At 38.2% G+C, this 16847-nt stretch overlaps 1 protein-coding gene across 1 annotated transcript in view; it reads left to right on the top strand.

The window, feature by feature from the left end:
- The window catches only part of LOC306847270 (CUB and sushi domain-containing protein 2-like), a gene marked incomplete at its 5' end in the record, with an annotated part of 308039 nt that extends 291482 nt beyond the window's left edge, over positions 1-16557 (top strand). Inside the window, 14 exons of the mRNA XM_079381119.1 lie at positions 1741-1917; positions 4245-4424; positions 4536-4709; positions 4883-5056; positions 5388-5461; positions 5553-5664; positions 5908-6087; positions 7026-7091; positions 10493-10654; positions 11442-11554; positions 12571-12658; positions 14029-14161; positions 14236-14413; positions 16426-16557. Coding sequence (XP_079237245.1) covers positions 1741-1917; positions 4245-4424; positions 4536-4709; positions 4883-5056; positions 5388-5461; positions 5553-5664; positions 5908-6087; positions 7026-7091; positions 10493-10654; positions 11442-11554; positions 12571-12658; positions 14029-14161; positions 14236-14395 — 1793 coding nt within the window. The 3' untranslated portion in view covers positions 14396-14413; positions 16426-16557. The remainder of the gene's footprint in view (positions 1-1740; positions 1918-4244; positions 4425-4535; positions 4710-4882; positions 5057-5387; positions 5462-5552; positions 5665-5907; positions 6088-7025; positions 7092-10492; positions 10655-11441; positions 11555-12570; positions 12659-14028; positions 14162-14235; positions 14414-16425) is intronic.
- Between the last annotated feature and the right edge of the window lie 290 nt (positions 16558-16847).

Below are 16847 nucleotides of genomic sequence, written 5' to 3'. Positions count from 1 at the left end.
CTAACTATTAATAAGCAGCAAATTAAGAGTTTGAGGCAAAAGTTGTAGTTAATGGTTTCATAGCGAGAATTGGACCTCAAAATAAAGTGTGACAAACTTCTAATCAAATACTTATTTTTTTTCTATGCAAATCTCACAAGAAGCAAAAATAAAATAGGCTCATTCACTTTTAAAATGGAGCAAAACATTTTTTTTTAAAAATTTCAAATTGACATTAAATGTTCTCGATCCAGTGAAACTCAATATTTTGACACAAATTCATCCTCCTCTTGCTAGAAAAATAATCCACACATTATGCTGACAACAGTGTGTGGTGAATTATTGCCACCCAAACATGATACCATTCAAATTTGGATTTTTCTGATAATCATATTTGGTACTGTGTTGGGACACCACTTGTTTTCCAATGTAAAATGTGTATCCTGATGCAAAACCTGAGCCAAAGGACACTAGCTTATGTAATAACAGATGATAACAGGTTTGCCGTTTGTTGTTTTAAGCTCAGTATTCACCACTCAAGTTCTCTGTTTTCATATTGCCAAGTCTCCAGTGTTTAAACCTCTAGCCCAGAGGTCGGCAACAGGCGGCCCGCAGGCCAAAAGTGGCCCGCCAGCAATAATATCTGGCCTGCGCCCGCAGCCAGAATATTTTGATAGTGGCTGCTTCTTAAATAGATCTGTCATGACAGCAACAGTTAGCCTACTCACAACCAGAGTATTGTATGTGAGCGGAGCGCGAGTGGAGCGGTGTGATTTTGAATGAAGCGAGGAGCGGATTTTTTTTAAAAGTCGGAGCGGCGTGGTTTTCACTCGCTCCAAGAGAGCTCCACCACCGCTCCATCACGACTACAATTCATGCCAACGACCTGGCCGTAATATAATTGCATATATATATGCCTTTTAATGCTGACAACCATGTAATTAGCTTGTCATGTGGTAGGAAAAAAAGTTTGCACACTAGTGTTCCAATAAGCCACGTTGAAACAATCTTTTATTTATTAAATTTTTTAATATAGGCCTATCGACAGAACTGTGATACTGAAATTCTTTAGCCGCGGAGCGAAGGCAGAGCGGTGTTTCTGATTTCAGTGAGCGTGGAGTGGAGCGGAGCGGGAGCGGGAGCGGAGTTATTAAATGCCTGGAGCACAGAGGGGAAATTGTTGACGCTCCACTCCGCTCACATAGCCTATTCTGCCTGTCGCAGCCACACAAATGTGGTATTTTATTAATGACTGTCCTTCCACAGGATTTAACACAGAGTAACAGCTCACAGTTACAAAAGACACTGTAACAGTCAGTCACAGGCAATTCTAGTTGCATTTTTCATCACTTAATTTCTTAAATTATCCTTTGACTATGTTCTGGCCCGCCATCTAGTGGCATTTTTTTTTGGCCCGATGCCAAACTTACTTGCCAACACCTGCTCTAGCCCATATTGGTGGCGTCCCTGGTTGTGCGTGTGTACCCACCTGCTCTTTATTGGCACCCACCCATGAATAAGCTCCATCTGCCCTATCCTGGGGCAGAGGATTGTCTAATGTATGAAATCTCCTGCAGTAAATGTGTTTAAACGCTAAATTAACAAATAACTGTCCAGGTCGAAGGAGGGGCATGTCCTATGAATTGTGTAGATACCTAGTAGTGTGCCGACCTCCCGTGCACCTGAGATTCTTGTTCTACGCTGACCATGTGTCTTTGTCACCTTGCATCCTATCTGATGTTCTCTTGTTGGCTTTCACAGTGGTCTCCTGTGGCAACCCTGGAACTCCCCGCAACGCCATGATCCAGTTCCATGATGGACTTGTGTTTTCCCGCTCTGTCACGTACTCCTGCAGAGAAGGCTACTACTCCACTGGCCTGCTCACTCGTCATTGTACTGTCAATGGCACCTGGACCGGGGACATGCCGGAATGCACAGGTGCCCCATCAACACCTCAACAGGAGTTTGAATAGATTAATAATTTCTTTAAATCATTTAAAATATATTTTTTAAAGCTAGCATCATGAAAGGTGTGGTCACATTTACCGTTGTTGGTAATTTTTCACAAAGTTTATCATTTCAGTAGGAATGCATGTAATTGGGAATTAAGCGCAAAGGTGAAAGATTTTCTCACAAGGTCACGAGGATTTGCCTTTTTTGCACGCAAACTTCCACTGAAATTCCGGTAATGTGACCAAACCTTAGCTCTTTGCAGTTTTAGGTAACACTTGAAGACCCCATGAAATAAAAAAATCAAGTTTTGTGGTTTTAAGTCCATCAACAGTATATGCTAGTTAAACTAATTTGGCAAAAGTAGCAAATATACACATTTTAAATGTATAGTCCTTTTTCCGGGGGAATACAAAGCAAAAATATCAATGACTCATCTTGGGCACAATATTTGTAAATTTGTCTCTAATAAAATGTTTTCTTGAATGACAACATTCTCTGCCCTAATGATACTGTACATGCCCTAGTGAAAAATAAATATACTAAAATGTATTTGAAATACATTTATTTAATGCTAAGTATACTACAAATACATTTACATATTGATGTACTTAATAAAAATACCCTGCAATTGTACTTTTAGCATACTAAACTGGTTTGCTTAGTCTGCTAATTTGGACACTAATTTTGTGCTTAACGCATTTTAATTGTGCAGAAGTGCTGAAGTCCAACTAAAGATATCCTGAAGTATATTTGATTGTGAAATACTGCAAGTATTCTTCAGGTACTTTAAATATCTTGCATTTAACGACTGATATTATTCAAAGATCATACAGTCCTCATCAATAGTGATATTAAAACAAATGTTTGGCTTAATATAAAGAAATGTGAATTGTGCACAAGTAGTGCTCCAAATAAAGTCAGGAAGTCTGAAGCGATATGTCAGTAAATGTGTTAAATAGATTTGAACAATACTTAGTAAAATAAATGTATTTTAAATATATATTACTTTTTACTAGGGTACCTCTGAATAGCATTAACATAGCATTATTGATGAATAGCATTATTCATCCTATCCTTGTTTCTTAATTGCTGATTAAAAAGATAGCATACTATCTGGTAAACTTATTCTAATCAAAAGAGCTTTTTTAACCTTGTTAGCACTGTGCTAAGCTGTTATCTTGGTACTCGGCTTATTGCAATGTTATCATTAGCTTTGCAGTTGTTCACCTGTCAACAAAGACTAGCTCCTAGCAAACAAATTTTAGAGGATAAAGCAAGCATTTATTTTGTAGGATTATGAAGAGAGAGGATCATTTACCTCATTTGCACACATTTCTCTTTTTATTTGCTTAAAAGAAAATGTTTATCACTGCCCATGTTCATCTCTCTGAGTGACACCGTGATCATACTCCATCTCAGCAAATCATAGTTCTAAGTTGGAAAGTTTCCATGTTCCAAGTCTAACTCTTAAGTGGGTTTCTTTTGCAATTTTCTAAATAGCAAGTTGGAAATTCCCACTTTCCGAGTTGAATGGAATGCAGGATAAGTCGACTATGCTCATAATGTCTTTTCATAGGGTCTTTAAGTGGCTTTAGAACGGGACGGTTTTATTCTCGAAATTCTCTTACGCTAAACTGCTCTGAATAGTACAGCTCTCAGTGGCTGAGCTCTAGAGGAATCCAGAGGCTGAAGTTGAATTGGTTTTGTTAGCATGAAGCTTTTCAATGCATTGTGGGACAGGAATTAATAATGAGGCACAGTGTTCTCCATTATCCTAGCCCTGGACACAAGCTGAACAGGGACGTCTACATAGCAGCGCTGTGTTGGAGAGATAGAGACTAGCCCTGTCCCCCCTCTTGGCAGCCACCCGAGTGACTTGCCATGCTCATAAAAACACAATGCTCACTGTTCAGGCTCTGAGCAAATGGTGGTCACGTGCAAACATTACAGCTCCAGACACATTGGTGTCTTTGGCACAGAGCAGGTGCCGGTGGCCTCAGACTACAGGAAGTGACTAGAGGAAAGAGTCTCCCAAAGCTGATGCCTAAAACAGTTCATTAATTTAAAGGCACCACTAAGAGTGATAAAACATCTTGTTGCTTCCTGTTTATGACCCTTTTAAACTGAAAATGTTTCTGCCTAAATTTTTTATCTGTTTCAATGAAACGGCTAATTATAAAATGCTTCCAAATCATCTGAATTTTGGCACACTTGTCTTCGCTTGTCATTTAGCCATGTGCTTCCTCTTATCACACCACAAATGGCTTTCGGCCTTCTTTTGACTTTGCTTTACTCTCTCTGCCCACTTCCAGTCATTAACTGTGGAGATCCTGGAGTGCCAGCTAATGGTATCAGACTGGGCAGTGACTTCACGTATGGACACACTGTGAGCTTCCAGTGTTCACCAGGCTTCACTATGGATGCCGATCGTGCCTCCACTCTCATCTGCACCAAGGATCGCACATGGAACATCACCAAGCCAGTTTGCAAAGGTTCGAGTCCACCTCTTGTGAATGGAAGCTTCCTGTGTACTTCCAAATTATTGGGCTCTTGTTTTAGTTTAGTTTAGTTCAACATGACTAATTGTCTATGTCCTCTCACAGCCATTGTGTGTGGAGCACCTCCCAGCATCCCGAATGGTCAGGTGGTGGGGTCTGACTTCCAGTGGGGGTCCGGCATTAGTTATACCTGTAATCAGGGTTACCAGCTTTCCCTTCCCACTATCCTCACCTGCCAGGGCACAGGAAACTGGAGTGGCGAATTGCCGCAGTGTTTTCGTAAGTGTGAATTTTTCTGAAGGCTCCAATTACAATTTGAGGTTTACCAGAAATGTTCATAAGCATTTAAATCCACATATACCATTTTTAACTGGATGTTTCACAATTTTAGCTGTAAGTTTTGTGTGATGGTGGAAATACCTTACAGTATAATAATTTCTCTTTCTCTGCAGCTGTATTTTGTGGAGATCCAGGGATACCAGCCCAGGGCAAGCGAGAAGACCGAGGGTTCACATACCTGTCCTCGGTTTCATTCTCATGTTACCCGCCTTTGATCCTGGTTGGCTCTGCTCGCCGTTACTGCCAATACGATGGAACCTGGAGTGGAACCCAGCCGTCTTGCATAGGTCAGCTGATGTATTCATGCTGTCCTCACACTTGACAAATAGACAAATAAATAAAACATAGTTCTGACATATTATATTGCAAAATGGAAAAATAAAAGTGACTGGGCTTGTTATGAATAATAATTGTTAGTTTTGACAGGTTTTGTCTCGCAAAAAAAAAAAACTCTAAAGGCTAGATTCATTTGATCATAAATTCAGTAAAAACAATAATATTGTGAAATATTTTGCAATTTAAAATAAGTGTTTTCTGTTTTATTATATTTAAAATGTAATTTATTCATGTGGTGACAAAGCAGAATTCCTCTGATTGTTATTTATTTATTTAACTAAGATCCCAGTCACACCAGCTGTGTAGATCCTGGCACTCCTCTCTTTGGCCACCAGAACAACTCTCAAGGCTACCAGGTGCTAATCACATCAAACCAAGACCGTTATCAATTAATCTCAAACACATTTTTTCTTGTCATTTATTGACTATTTGTGTTTGTATCAACAGATTAGTAGTTCAGTATACTATAGCTGCAGAAAGGGCCACCTCCTTCTGGGTTCCATCTCTCGGACGTGTTTGCCCAACCTCACCTGGAGTGGCATGCAGCCTGAGTGCATCGGTTAGCCGCAGTTTTGCAAACATATTAGTTTGACTTGTCTGTTACTATACTTTTTTGTTTTCAAATGCATTTTTAAAAAGAATTCATTCAAAATAATTAGAAAATAATCATTTGTAGTGATGAATAGAGTATCATTTTCTGGCTTCATTTGAATTTGTATGGTTATTTAGTGTTTTTGTTTGTTTGCTTTTACACAATACACCCTCCACACTGTAAGATTCTCTCTCTTCTTTCTCTCCTCAGCTCATCACTGTAATCAGCCGGAGCTCCCCGCACAAGCAGATGTAGGTGCTATAGAGCTGCCATCTCTGGGTTATACGCTCATCTACACCTGTCAGCCTGGTTTCTACCTTGCTGGAGGGTCTGAACACCGCACCTGCAGGGCTGATGGCAGCTGGACAGGGAAACCTCCGTTGTGTGCACGTATGTACAAAATACTTTATAAATACGTGTGTGAGCCCACAAACCAAAATATACTCAATTAAAATGTGCTTTTAAATGCAAATGTCTTGTTTTTTCATGCAAATGTAAAATAAATTGATCGATTGGCTTTGAGCATGTTCATACCACATGTGTTTTGGTGTAGCCCATCTGCTTGATTTACAGACTAAATGATTTACCGTATTCAACCACTTTGCGATTTTTCTTCTCTACAAATGTTGATAAATGGCTACGTCCACCTGTTTCATCTCCACAACTGGTGTGATCACTGTGCCCAATTCATCATGTTATTGTTGAAATTTCATATTAGTAGAGCTCTGATTAGCCTAGTGGAATGCATTGATTTGGTTTTAGAAAGCCCAGACTGCTATAAAATATCATCAGATTAACAGTTCCCATACAGTATTTACCATGCCGACTGTGAGCATATAGGGCAGAAAAATAAGATTGACAATTTCCTTTTTACTCTGCTGAAGAAGGATGGCATTAGTCTCAAGTTAAACCCTAAATGTATCATAGTCTAGTAGTTGCTGAAATATGTTGCTGAAATCTTTTATAATAAAGCTGAAAGCAGGGTTCTGGCCTTTTGCAGTGGAAGGATATTAACAGCACCTGTGGGAGACCAGAAACCGAGACAACATAGTCGTATGACATCTAATAAAGCTGTTTTTCCCCACTGTGTGTGTCCAATCATCTTATAGTGTCCTGCGAAGTAGACTTCACAGGGTATTCAGATATATTAAGTGAAATTCCAAATCATAGAAAGTCTATATGTTCTGCCCATATGGTCCAAATGTTTTTGGTTTTAATTTATTTGTTAAAGTCATTTAAGCATTTTTGTTAGTACTGCTTTTGAAAGGTCAATGTCAGGTGTGTTCTGCCTCTTCATCTGACACCATATATATTTGCTTGTCCTATAGCTGATAACAGACCAAGCGGAAAAACTGTAGGAACAGTGCAAGAGCCACCCAACACAAAGCAGCCTGGTAAATTTCACTGTCTACCATAAATTAAAGTAATCTTTTAGTTAGTGCTGTCAAATGATTAATCGTGATTAGGGATTAACCGTTAACCGACCGATAAGAATTTTGACTGATTAATACAATCAGTTAAATGGTTTAAAGTCACTTATTTATTTTTTTCAGTAATTTATAAAAATATTTTTAAAGGTTTGCTGCATGGTTAAAATAAGCTACGCATATTTAAAAAAAAAAAAAAAAAAAAAAAAAAAAAAAAAAAAAAAAAAATCGCATTTTATTATTTCATTCAGAAATAGGCCGACACGAATTACAAGCATTATAATAAACACTGTAACATAACTAAGCTATTTTAGTTCCCCTCGCTCCACAACAAATCCTTTCAATTAACAGTAGGCTATTTAGAATAGAACAAGAATTAAAAATGTAAGAAGCTATAGCTATATAAACGACAAACCAAAACGAATTAATTTAGGCTAAAACGAAACTGAAACCAATGTTGGGTATCTCGTTCGACACAAAATCAAATGTTTCCGTATTCGCGATGTATTTGAATGCCAAAATATTATTTTCCTTTTATGTAGGCCTACTTCACTCGCGTTCCAATATCCACGTAAAACAAAATGTTTTGCATAACTTCACAGTGATGACGCTTAACGGCACAGATTTTACTACATATTTAAACTGAGCAGTGTGTTTTTTTCCATATGTTTGACTGATTGTTTTTTGTAATGATAATGAACAGGCTGCATTGTCAAGATAGAATGCTTAACTGTGTGCGCTGGTGCAATCACTTGATTTTTCCTTCTAACAGTGGAAGCAACTATTCCTTTTAGTCATGAAGATAATCGGAATTGTAAAAGGTTTGCTTTTATTTGTGTACATTCACAATAAAAACAAATCTTTGTGCTTTTGTAAAATAAGCCTAAAAAAATAGGATACGGCTTTCTGCCACCTGGTTTCCTTTCGTGCAGCACAAAAATGAACTGAAACTCTGCATAGGCTACTTGTTGCACAGTTTTTCTTTCGTTTTCTTAAATTATTATTTAAGTGAAAATATATTTCTCGTATAGGCCTATTTATTCGTTATAATATAGCGCCTAGCTTTCTGTTTTTCTCCGCTCGCAGAAGCGCTGCAGGTGCATGATGTGATATGACCATGTGAATTCTCATGTTCTGTTGTTTGCTGCTTTTAGCGCATGTAAAATTAATCCCCGGAAAATAAATGTTAGTATTTTTAATGGGTCACAGACACGTATTCTTTCTAATTTAATTCAGTTCTAATTTAAAATAATCTTCTCGGTTAACGGGTTAATAATCGGTTAACGAGCGTCGGTTGTCGGTAGGAAAAATAACCAAAATGAACATCCCTAATGGCGATTAATCGCATCCAAAACAAAAAATGTTGTTTTCATAATGTGTGTGTGTACTGTGTATATTTATGTATATATACATACACTCACATACAGCATATATTCTGGAAATATTTACATGTATATAAACTTATATTTTATATTATATATAAATATATTTAATATATAAACATAACATGTATTTCTTAAATATATACAGGCATGTATTTGTATTTATATATACATAATAAATAATAAATATACACAGCACACACACATACAGGTCCTTCTCAAAAAATTAGCATATTGTGATAAAGTTCATTATTTTCTGTAATGTACTGATAAACGTTAGACTTTCATATATTTTAGATTCATTACCACACAACTGAAGTAGTTCAAGCCTTTTATTGTTTTAATATTGATGATTTTGGCATACAGCTCATGAAAACCCAAAATTCCTATCTCAAAAAATTAGCATATTTCATCCGACCAATAAAAGAAAAGTGTTTTTAATACAAAAAAAGTCAACCTTCAAATAATTATGTTCAGTTATGCACTCAATACTTGGTCGGGAATCCTTTTGCAGAAATGACTGCTTCAATGCGGCGTGGCATGAAGGCAATCAGCCTGTGGCACTGCTGAGGTGTTATGGAGGCCCAGGATGCTTCGATAGCGGCCTTAAGCTCATCCAGAGTGTTGGGTCTTGCGTCTCTCAACTTTCTCTTCACAATATCCCACAGATTCTCTATGGGGTTCAGGTCAGGAGAGTTGGCAGGCCAATTGAGCACAGTAATACCATGGTCAGTAAACCATTTACCAGTGGTTTTGGCACTGTGAGCAGGTGCCAGGTCGTGCTGAAAAATGAAATCTTCATCTCCATAAAGCTTTTCAGCAGATGGAAGCATGAAGTGCTCCAAAATCTCCTGATAGCTAGCTGCATTGACCCTGCCCTTGATAAAACACAGTGGACCAACACCAGCATCACTGACTGTGGGTACTTGACACTGGACTTCAGGCATTTTGGCATCTCCCTCTCCCCAGTCTTCCTCCAGACTCTGGCACCTTGATTTCCGAATGCCATGCAAAATTTGCTTTCATCCGAAAAAAGTACTTTGGACCACTGAGCAACAGTCCAGTGCTGCTTCTCTGTAGCCCAGGTCAGGCGCTTCTGCCGCTGTTTCTGGTTCAAAAGTGGCTTGACCTGGGGAATGCGGCACCTGTAGCCCATTTCCTGCACACGCCTGTACACGGTGGCTCTGGATGTTTCTACTCCAGACTCAGTCCACTGCTTCCGCAGGTCCCCCAAGGTCTGGAATCGGTCCTTCTCCACAATCTTCCTCAGGGTCCGGTCACCTCTTCTCGTTGTGCTGCGTTTTCTGCCACACTTTTTCCTTCCCACAGACTTCCCACTGAGGTGCCTTGATACAGCACTCTGGGAACAGCCTATTCGTTCAGAAATTTCTTTCTGTGTCTTACCCTCTTGCTTGAGGGTGTCAATGATGGCCTTCTGGACAGCAGTCAGGTCGGCAGTCTTACCCATGATTGCGGTTTTGAGTAATGAACCAGGCTGGGAGTTTTTAAAAGCCTCAGGAATCTTTTGCAGGTGTTTAGAGTTAATTAGTTGATTCAGATGATTAGGTTAATAGCTCGTTTAGAGAACCTTTTCATGATATGCTAATTTTTTGAGATAGGAATTTTGGGTTTTCATGAGCTGTATGCCAAAATCATCAATATTAAAACAATAAAAGGCTTGAACTACTTCAGTTGTGTTGTAATGAATCTAAAATATATGAAAGTCTAATGTTTATCAGTACATTACAGAAAATAAGGAACTTTATCACAATATGCTAATTTTTTGAGAAGGACCTGTATATTATGTAAACGAAAACTTTTATTTTGGATGCGATTAAGGGCTGTTAATCGTTTGACAACACTACTTTTAATGAAAGGCAAGTTAATTAAATATTCCCCTAAAATAGTTTAGTTACTTGAATGTATAATACAGTAGCTCTTGTCTTTGTTTCTCTCATTGTGTTCTTTTCTGTGCCTCTATCTCAGTTCCAAGTGGGGTTTTTGCTAAGAACTCTCTTTGGAGGGGTTCATACGAATATCTAGGGAAGAAGCAGCCAGCAATGCTTAGCATAACTGCTTTTGAACCATTCAGCAATCGGGTTAATGGCACTCTCATGGACCACAGCGGAGTACAGCTCAATCTGGCTGGTGAGTGTTTTTTTTATTTTAACCTCTCAACACATTTTACCAACCACTCATTTGTGACGCTTCAGCAGCAAGGTTATGCCAATTGTCTGGCTTGTACTGCCTCTAGCACTGTGTTTTGTGTAGTCTTAAAAAAGGTTGAGCCAAAAATGAAAAGACTGTATTTGTTACTTCAAAAAAAAAAAAAAAAAAAAAAAGCGCATAAAAGGAGATATTTTGCAAAATGTCTAAAGCCTGGAATACACTACACAACTTTTAAAATCTGAACAGATTTTCAAACACTAAACATCATGCAATTGTTGACTTTGTAAATCATTACAGAGTAAAAACTGCACATCATACACTAAATGACTGAGCATCACACACTTCTAGACTTTCAAGGCATTCCAAATACAGCAAACTCGCACAGAAACATGTGCCTTGTTGCCATGAGACACGTAATAAATAAAAACAATATTTTTTTCTAAACGTCTCAAAATATCAAACATGATTGGCTAAAAAAAAATCTGTGACTATCATACACTATGCAATTTTCTATTAAATCTGTCAACTCAAATCTGCAGACTGACTCTCACTTTTGCCAACTAGCCTATGTGCTTTTTATTTTTTCATCTGTACTCCATATATTTAATATGTAATGAAAATGTTACTATTAATGTAAAGTAAATCGTACTAGTCTCATTAATGTTACATTGAGTCAATCCATATGAAACCAACACGCACACAAAAAGTAAGATCTTGTATGTTTTTTTTGTATGACAACCATCAACACTCCTCACCGTTTCTGCAGGTACCTATAAAAAAGAAGAAGCCCAGTTGTTGCTGCAGGTGTATCAGATTCGAGGTCCTGTGGAGATCTTCGTTAACAAGTTCAAAATTGACAACTGGGCCTTGGATGGACATGTATGTATATTCTTCTTTCCCGTTCCTCTGATCTGCCAAGTAGTTGTAACAGGAAGCCCTTGTGTGCCTTAAATCCGTAGAATCATTATCCTGACGTTTTGAAATGAAGACTCCCTGCAGTGTGAAACGAATCATTGTGATGATTCTACAGATGTTCCACGTTGTAATGGATTAGATTCAAATAGATTGTTTGCTTTGAAAATATTAGGCAACCGCAGATCAAATATTTGAACCACGTATATGCGATTTAACTTGACCCAACCTTCTGATTGGCTTATACATAAGTGGACTGGTTACTGAGAAAAAGAAGCATCTTACATTTGATTTCAACAGCCATGCTTTTATGTTGATGCAAGTCCTTTCTCCTTTATGGTATGACTCCATGCAGATGTAGTCCTCTGAAAGTCGTACTCTTGCTTTGAAAGGTGGACGTTTCAGAACCTTTACTGCAACCTGAGAGTGCTCAAAGAGTACTTCAATGCTCACAGGCTGATGTAAGGGCTCTTGTATAGGGCCAGACCTTGGCTGCTTGTAACTACTGAAACCCTCAACCACACACACACTCACACACACACAGCTTGTCACTCCTGGGGATAGAAGAGAACCGACAAAGTTTTTCTTTTAATTAAAATGTCAGTTAAATCATTGCTGGGTAATCAGGGCCAGACGTCTGTACCCCCCTCCAATGCACTTGGGACAAGCACCTGGGAGAGTGTAATTAAAAGTGTGGGCCGTGAGTGTGTGGCTCTTGTGTGTGTGTGTGTGTGTGTGTGTGTGTGTTCATGTAAGAGAGAGAGATAGAGAAAGCACAAGAGCTAAAGCAGGAGGGAGAAAGCTAGTTTTATGTGTTTGCATGTGGATTTGTACACTTTTTATGCCTCAGCGAGGAATGATGGGGAAAGTAAATGTCAAACATAAGTAGTCTTTCACATCACTGACACATTTTACCTTTCAGTGGCTCATTTGTGACATTTTGAAAATTCTTTATACTTACTGTTTTGTACTTTTCTCCACAGGTTTCATACATGCCTTCTTCTGATTCATTTGTGTACCAAGGCTTTGTTCGAGGAAAAGGCTTCGGCCAGTTTGGACTTCAGAGGCTGGGTATGTGTGCTTTTCTTATAGGACTGTAAAATCTTATTTGTTAAAGGGATAAAATAAAACATTATTCAGTGTTGTTCCAAACCCGTAAGACTTTTGTTCATCTTCTAAACACAAATAAGCTTTCAAATGGAGGGATAGAAATATCTAAAAGCTTAATTTGTGCTTTAAAGACAAACAGAAGTGTATTATGGTTTGGAATGGGTTTGGAATAATATATTGACAGAAGTAAATGACAGAAATTATAGAGGCATCAAAACATGTCATGTTCATCATGTCGTTCTGTTGAATTGAGTCCAGGACCCCAAACTGATGTTCAGTGTTGTCTTTGATGCTTGATTCTGATTGATTTATTATAGCAAAACATATTACAGGGGTTTATCTGTGTCAGGCTGGATGGGATGCTCAAACAAATCAGTCCATGGATTTGCATATAGAAGTTTTAGCATTTTAAGCTGGTAAAGTATTTTAACATTGAATAAAATACACACTTCAGCTTTGATGTCATAGTGAAAACAAGTCTGTGTCGTTTCCTCAGATATCAGTTATCAATTATATGTTTAAAATTATATATACTGCCAATGCCGCTCACAACAGTTATCATGTATTATTATAATACAATTTAGTAGGAGAGAAAGGAAAACTAAAGTTGGTGTAAGTACTGGTGTACAGCTTGTGGAGGCCAAACCGTGAACGGTCTGTCAAATCCTGCTGTAATGAAACAAGCGCGCCTTCATCTATAAACGACAGCTGTATAGACTCCTATCCCAATATCGTCAGACAGATTGAGCAAACAGAAGATTTATTAATAAGAAGGGCCGTAGTGGAAAGAGTGTGTGTGTGTGTGTGTGTGTGTGTGTGTGCGCATACCCATATTCCATCATTTCACGTTGGTTTGATGAGCTGGCTCTATTGAGTTAGTTAATTGAATCTCCCACTTGCAGCCTTGATGTTATTGGGAAGCTTTTTGGCATTGTCTGATGAACAGGTGCACTGACACTCTCTCGTTGTTTAGGAAAGCTCTGTGGTCGAAATTGAAACGTGAATTCAAAATGACTTCATCTTTGCCGTGTCTTGATATCTGTAATTAAAAAGCGTTGTCAAGATAATGCAGTTTGACATCTCCCCAAAACAAGTCCCCCAGTTGAGTTATACAAAACAGTGAGATGAAGTTTGCCCATTTCATTGATTAATTTCTTATTTGTTGCCTGGTTTCGAATCCATCCGAACACATGCTTTGACAAAAAGCTTTTCACTTGCGGTTAGTTATTGTTAATAATAACTCTATACAGAAACCAATTGTTTATTCCTGTATTGTTAGAAAAGGTAAAAGCAATATTTTGAAAATGCTTTATTTGTATGTTCTTTTACAGAGGGCCTTGATCCAAATGGCGAGAATCCAGGCTATAACTTTGCCTCCAATAGCAGTTCAGTGGCAGCAGCCATTTTAGTGCCTTTTATTGCCATGATCATAGCAGGCTTTGCTCTGTATCTCTACAAACACAGGTATAGCACTTTTTTGTGATTTATTATGAATCACTCTTCCAGAATATTTGCTAATATGTCTTGTTTACGTGCAGAAAAAGGCCCAAAGTACCCTTCAATGGTTACGCAGGCCATGAGAACACCAACGGAAGAGCCACTTTCGAGAACCCTATGTATGACCGTAACATCCAGCCCACTGATATCATGGCCAATGAGACAGAGTTCACGGTCAGCACAGTGTGCACAGCAGTATAGCGACTGCTCCCATCAAAGGTGAGTCTTCAATAAGAGAGATCTGTTCTTAGTAAACTGCTACATATACTGGTAACATAAGAGGAATGACACAATACACTAATAAACATAAAAATACTGCTAATAAACATGTTTCAGGTCATGATCAGGACCCTGTTTGCCTCAAAACTATATACCTTCACATAAGAAGTGTGTCTTCATAGAAAGTCCATTAGGTTTTGGAACAGAGCTAAGAATTTGTTCTTGTGAAACATTATACTAACTTTGTCAATTATGAGCTTGTTCCAATCTGATATTTGATGAATTTACTTTTTTTTCCTAGAAGAACTTGTTTCAAGATTTCAAAGTCATAGCGTGACCTTAGCATTCTGCATCCACATCTAGCGTGCTTCATTAGACTACTGTACAAACTTCAGGGATGAAAAGGTCATTGGCGAACAAAGTTGTAATCTTGCAGTGTAATAAGCCAAATGAGGACAAAGACCTCAGGGAAAAGGAAAAAAAAGCAATATATCCTCACATAGTTGCTTTGGAATGATTTAGAGGCATCATGTGCTGTATATTTCTGCTATTATACACAAACTGCCTTTTCAGCATATAGTTTGTTTGAATGTTGAGTGGGGAGTGGGGGAATTAAAACTAGAGAAATGTTACTTCTAAAACTGACTTTATCGTCCTAGTTTTGCCCTCAGACAAAATAGAAAACAAACTGCTGAGGCAAGGGGATAAGGATAGAGCACCTAATCTAATCCGCAGACTATGAACTTGGGCAGGATTTGTAATTGGTTTCCCCCTGTATCCCATGTATTTAAATCTGTTCTGCTGATTTGAACCTGAAACAGTTCTTTGTCATGTGTTTTTCTGCTATTTGAGGATTTTTTTTGTGATTTGCTTCCCTAAATTACGTAAGAATTAAAAATGTACCTTGCTGTTGCAGTCTGTTGTTATGATGTTAGTCTAATACTGTTGTGTTGAGCGTCTTTCTTTCTCACTTTTTTTGCTACTTTTTCCCTTTTTCACCATGTCCATCTGTGTTTTTATGTCTTCCTTTCCTATCTGACAAGCAGTGTTGGGCAGTAACTACTAAAACGTATTAAAAGTAGCATTGCTATTAACTTTCTAGCAGTACCTCAGCTGTTTTTAAAATAACTTTGAGTTTTAATTTTTTAATACTCAAAAACTTTGAGTATCTGTGCAGAATACATAGCAGAACATTTTTAGCTATGATTTTTCAACATTTAGGGGCTTTATGACGCAGAATTTATGGGCTTTTTTTTTGCCATTTTTATTAGGACAGGACAGTGTAGAGCAGACAGGAAGTGAAATGGGAGAGAGAGAGGGGGGGGGTGGATCAGGAAAGGTCCTCAAGCCAGGATTCGAACTCAGGACGCTTGTAACACAATATCGGTGCACTGCCCACTAGGCTATTGGTGCCGACAGCTATTTTCATTTTTTACTTTGCCTCTGCTTGTGCGATTATTTTTCAAAAGATGTTCTGAGTTTGATGTTAGTGTTTTTTGTGTTTTGGGTTGTCATGTGGCTGAACCAATTGTTAGTGTATATACGATTCATTCTAGCAGATTGGTGAAATCTGAATTTCACCAATGAAATCATTTTATGAACCAGCTGAAATCTGATTCCCTTTGAGTCCCATCATAACATGTCATTTTTGTTCCATAACATTTTCCAAAAGATCCATAGTCTATTGTCAATAGTGTACCAATATATGAAGCACAGCTCACACATAAGTCGATTTCATACCAAGCAGCTTTCCGTTGGTCAACTCAGCAAATCCACATGACTGACTTAAACCCATTACAAAATCTTTTAAGAATTTAAATGACTGGATTTTGCATTTGAACATTTACAGAACAGTGGTAAATGTGACTTTACAGCTTCAATGTAGTTAGCTACTTTAGTAACTTCTAGTGTAGCTACTTTGACAGTAGTTTAAATAATGAGTAGCTTGAGAAATCTCAAAGTAGTTTCTTCAAGACTGCTGACAAACGTGTCTTTCTCTTCTCTTTTCATAGGCTGGATATAATCTTTCCCTCTCCACGTGACTGTTCCCATAGTAAGAATGGGCCACATGGATGGACTAAAGAGGAGGGTTTTTTTTTTGTTTTTCATTTGTAAACCAATTCCAATTGTGACAAAGTGATAAACCTTGACAACAATGCTGTCAAAGCGCATCAACAGAGATGCACTGATAAAGAACCATGTCAGTGTTTGCTAGCTAAAACTCTGTTCCTGCACTCTTCTGCTGTCTCCTCTTTTTTCCTTCCGATGGAACGTGCTATTTGACTGCGGCAGTGCAAAGGGACACATGTGAAGCTCACAGCCGTCGCTTGCCAAAAAAAAAGACAAGAGATACATTGTTCGGTCAAACGAAGGCCAAATTTTCAATCTTGAGATGGAGGAAGTCTTCATGTGAGCAGGAAGTCACAAGAAACAT

Source organism: Barbus barbus (genome assembly GCF_936440315.1).
Source record: "Barbus barbus genome assembly, chromosome: 27".
NCBI lineage: Eukaryota > Metazoa > Chordata > Actinopteri > Cypriniformes > Cyprinidae > Barbus > Barbus barbus.
This window is presented reverse-complemented; position numbering and strand designations above follow the sequence as displayed.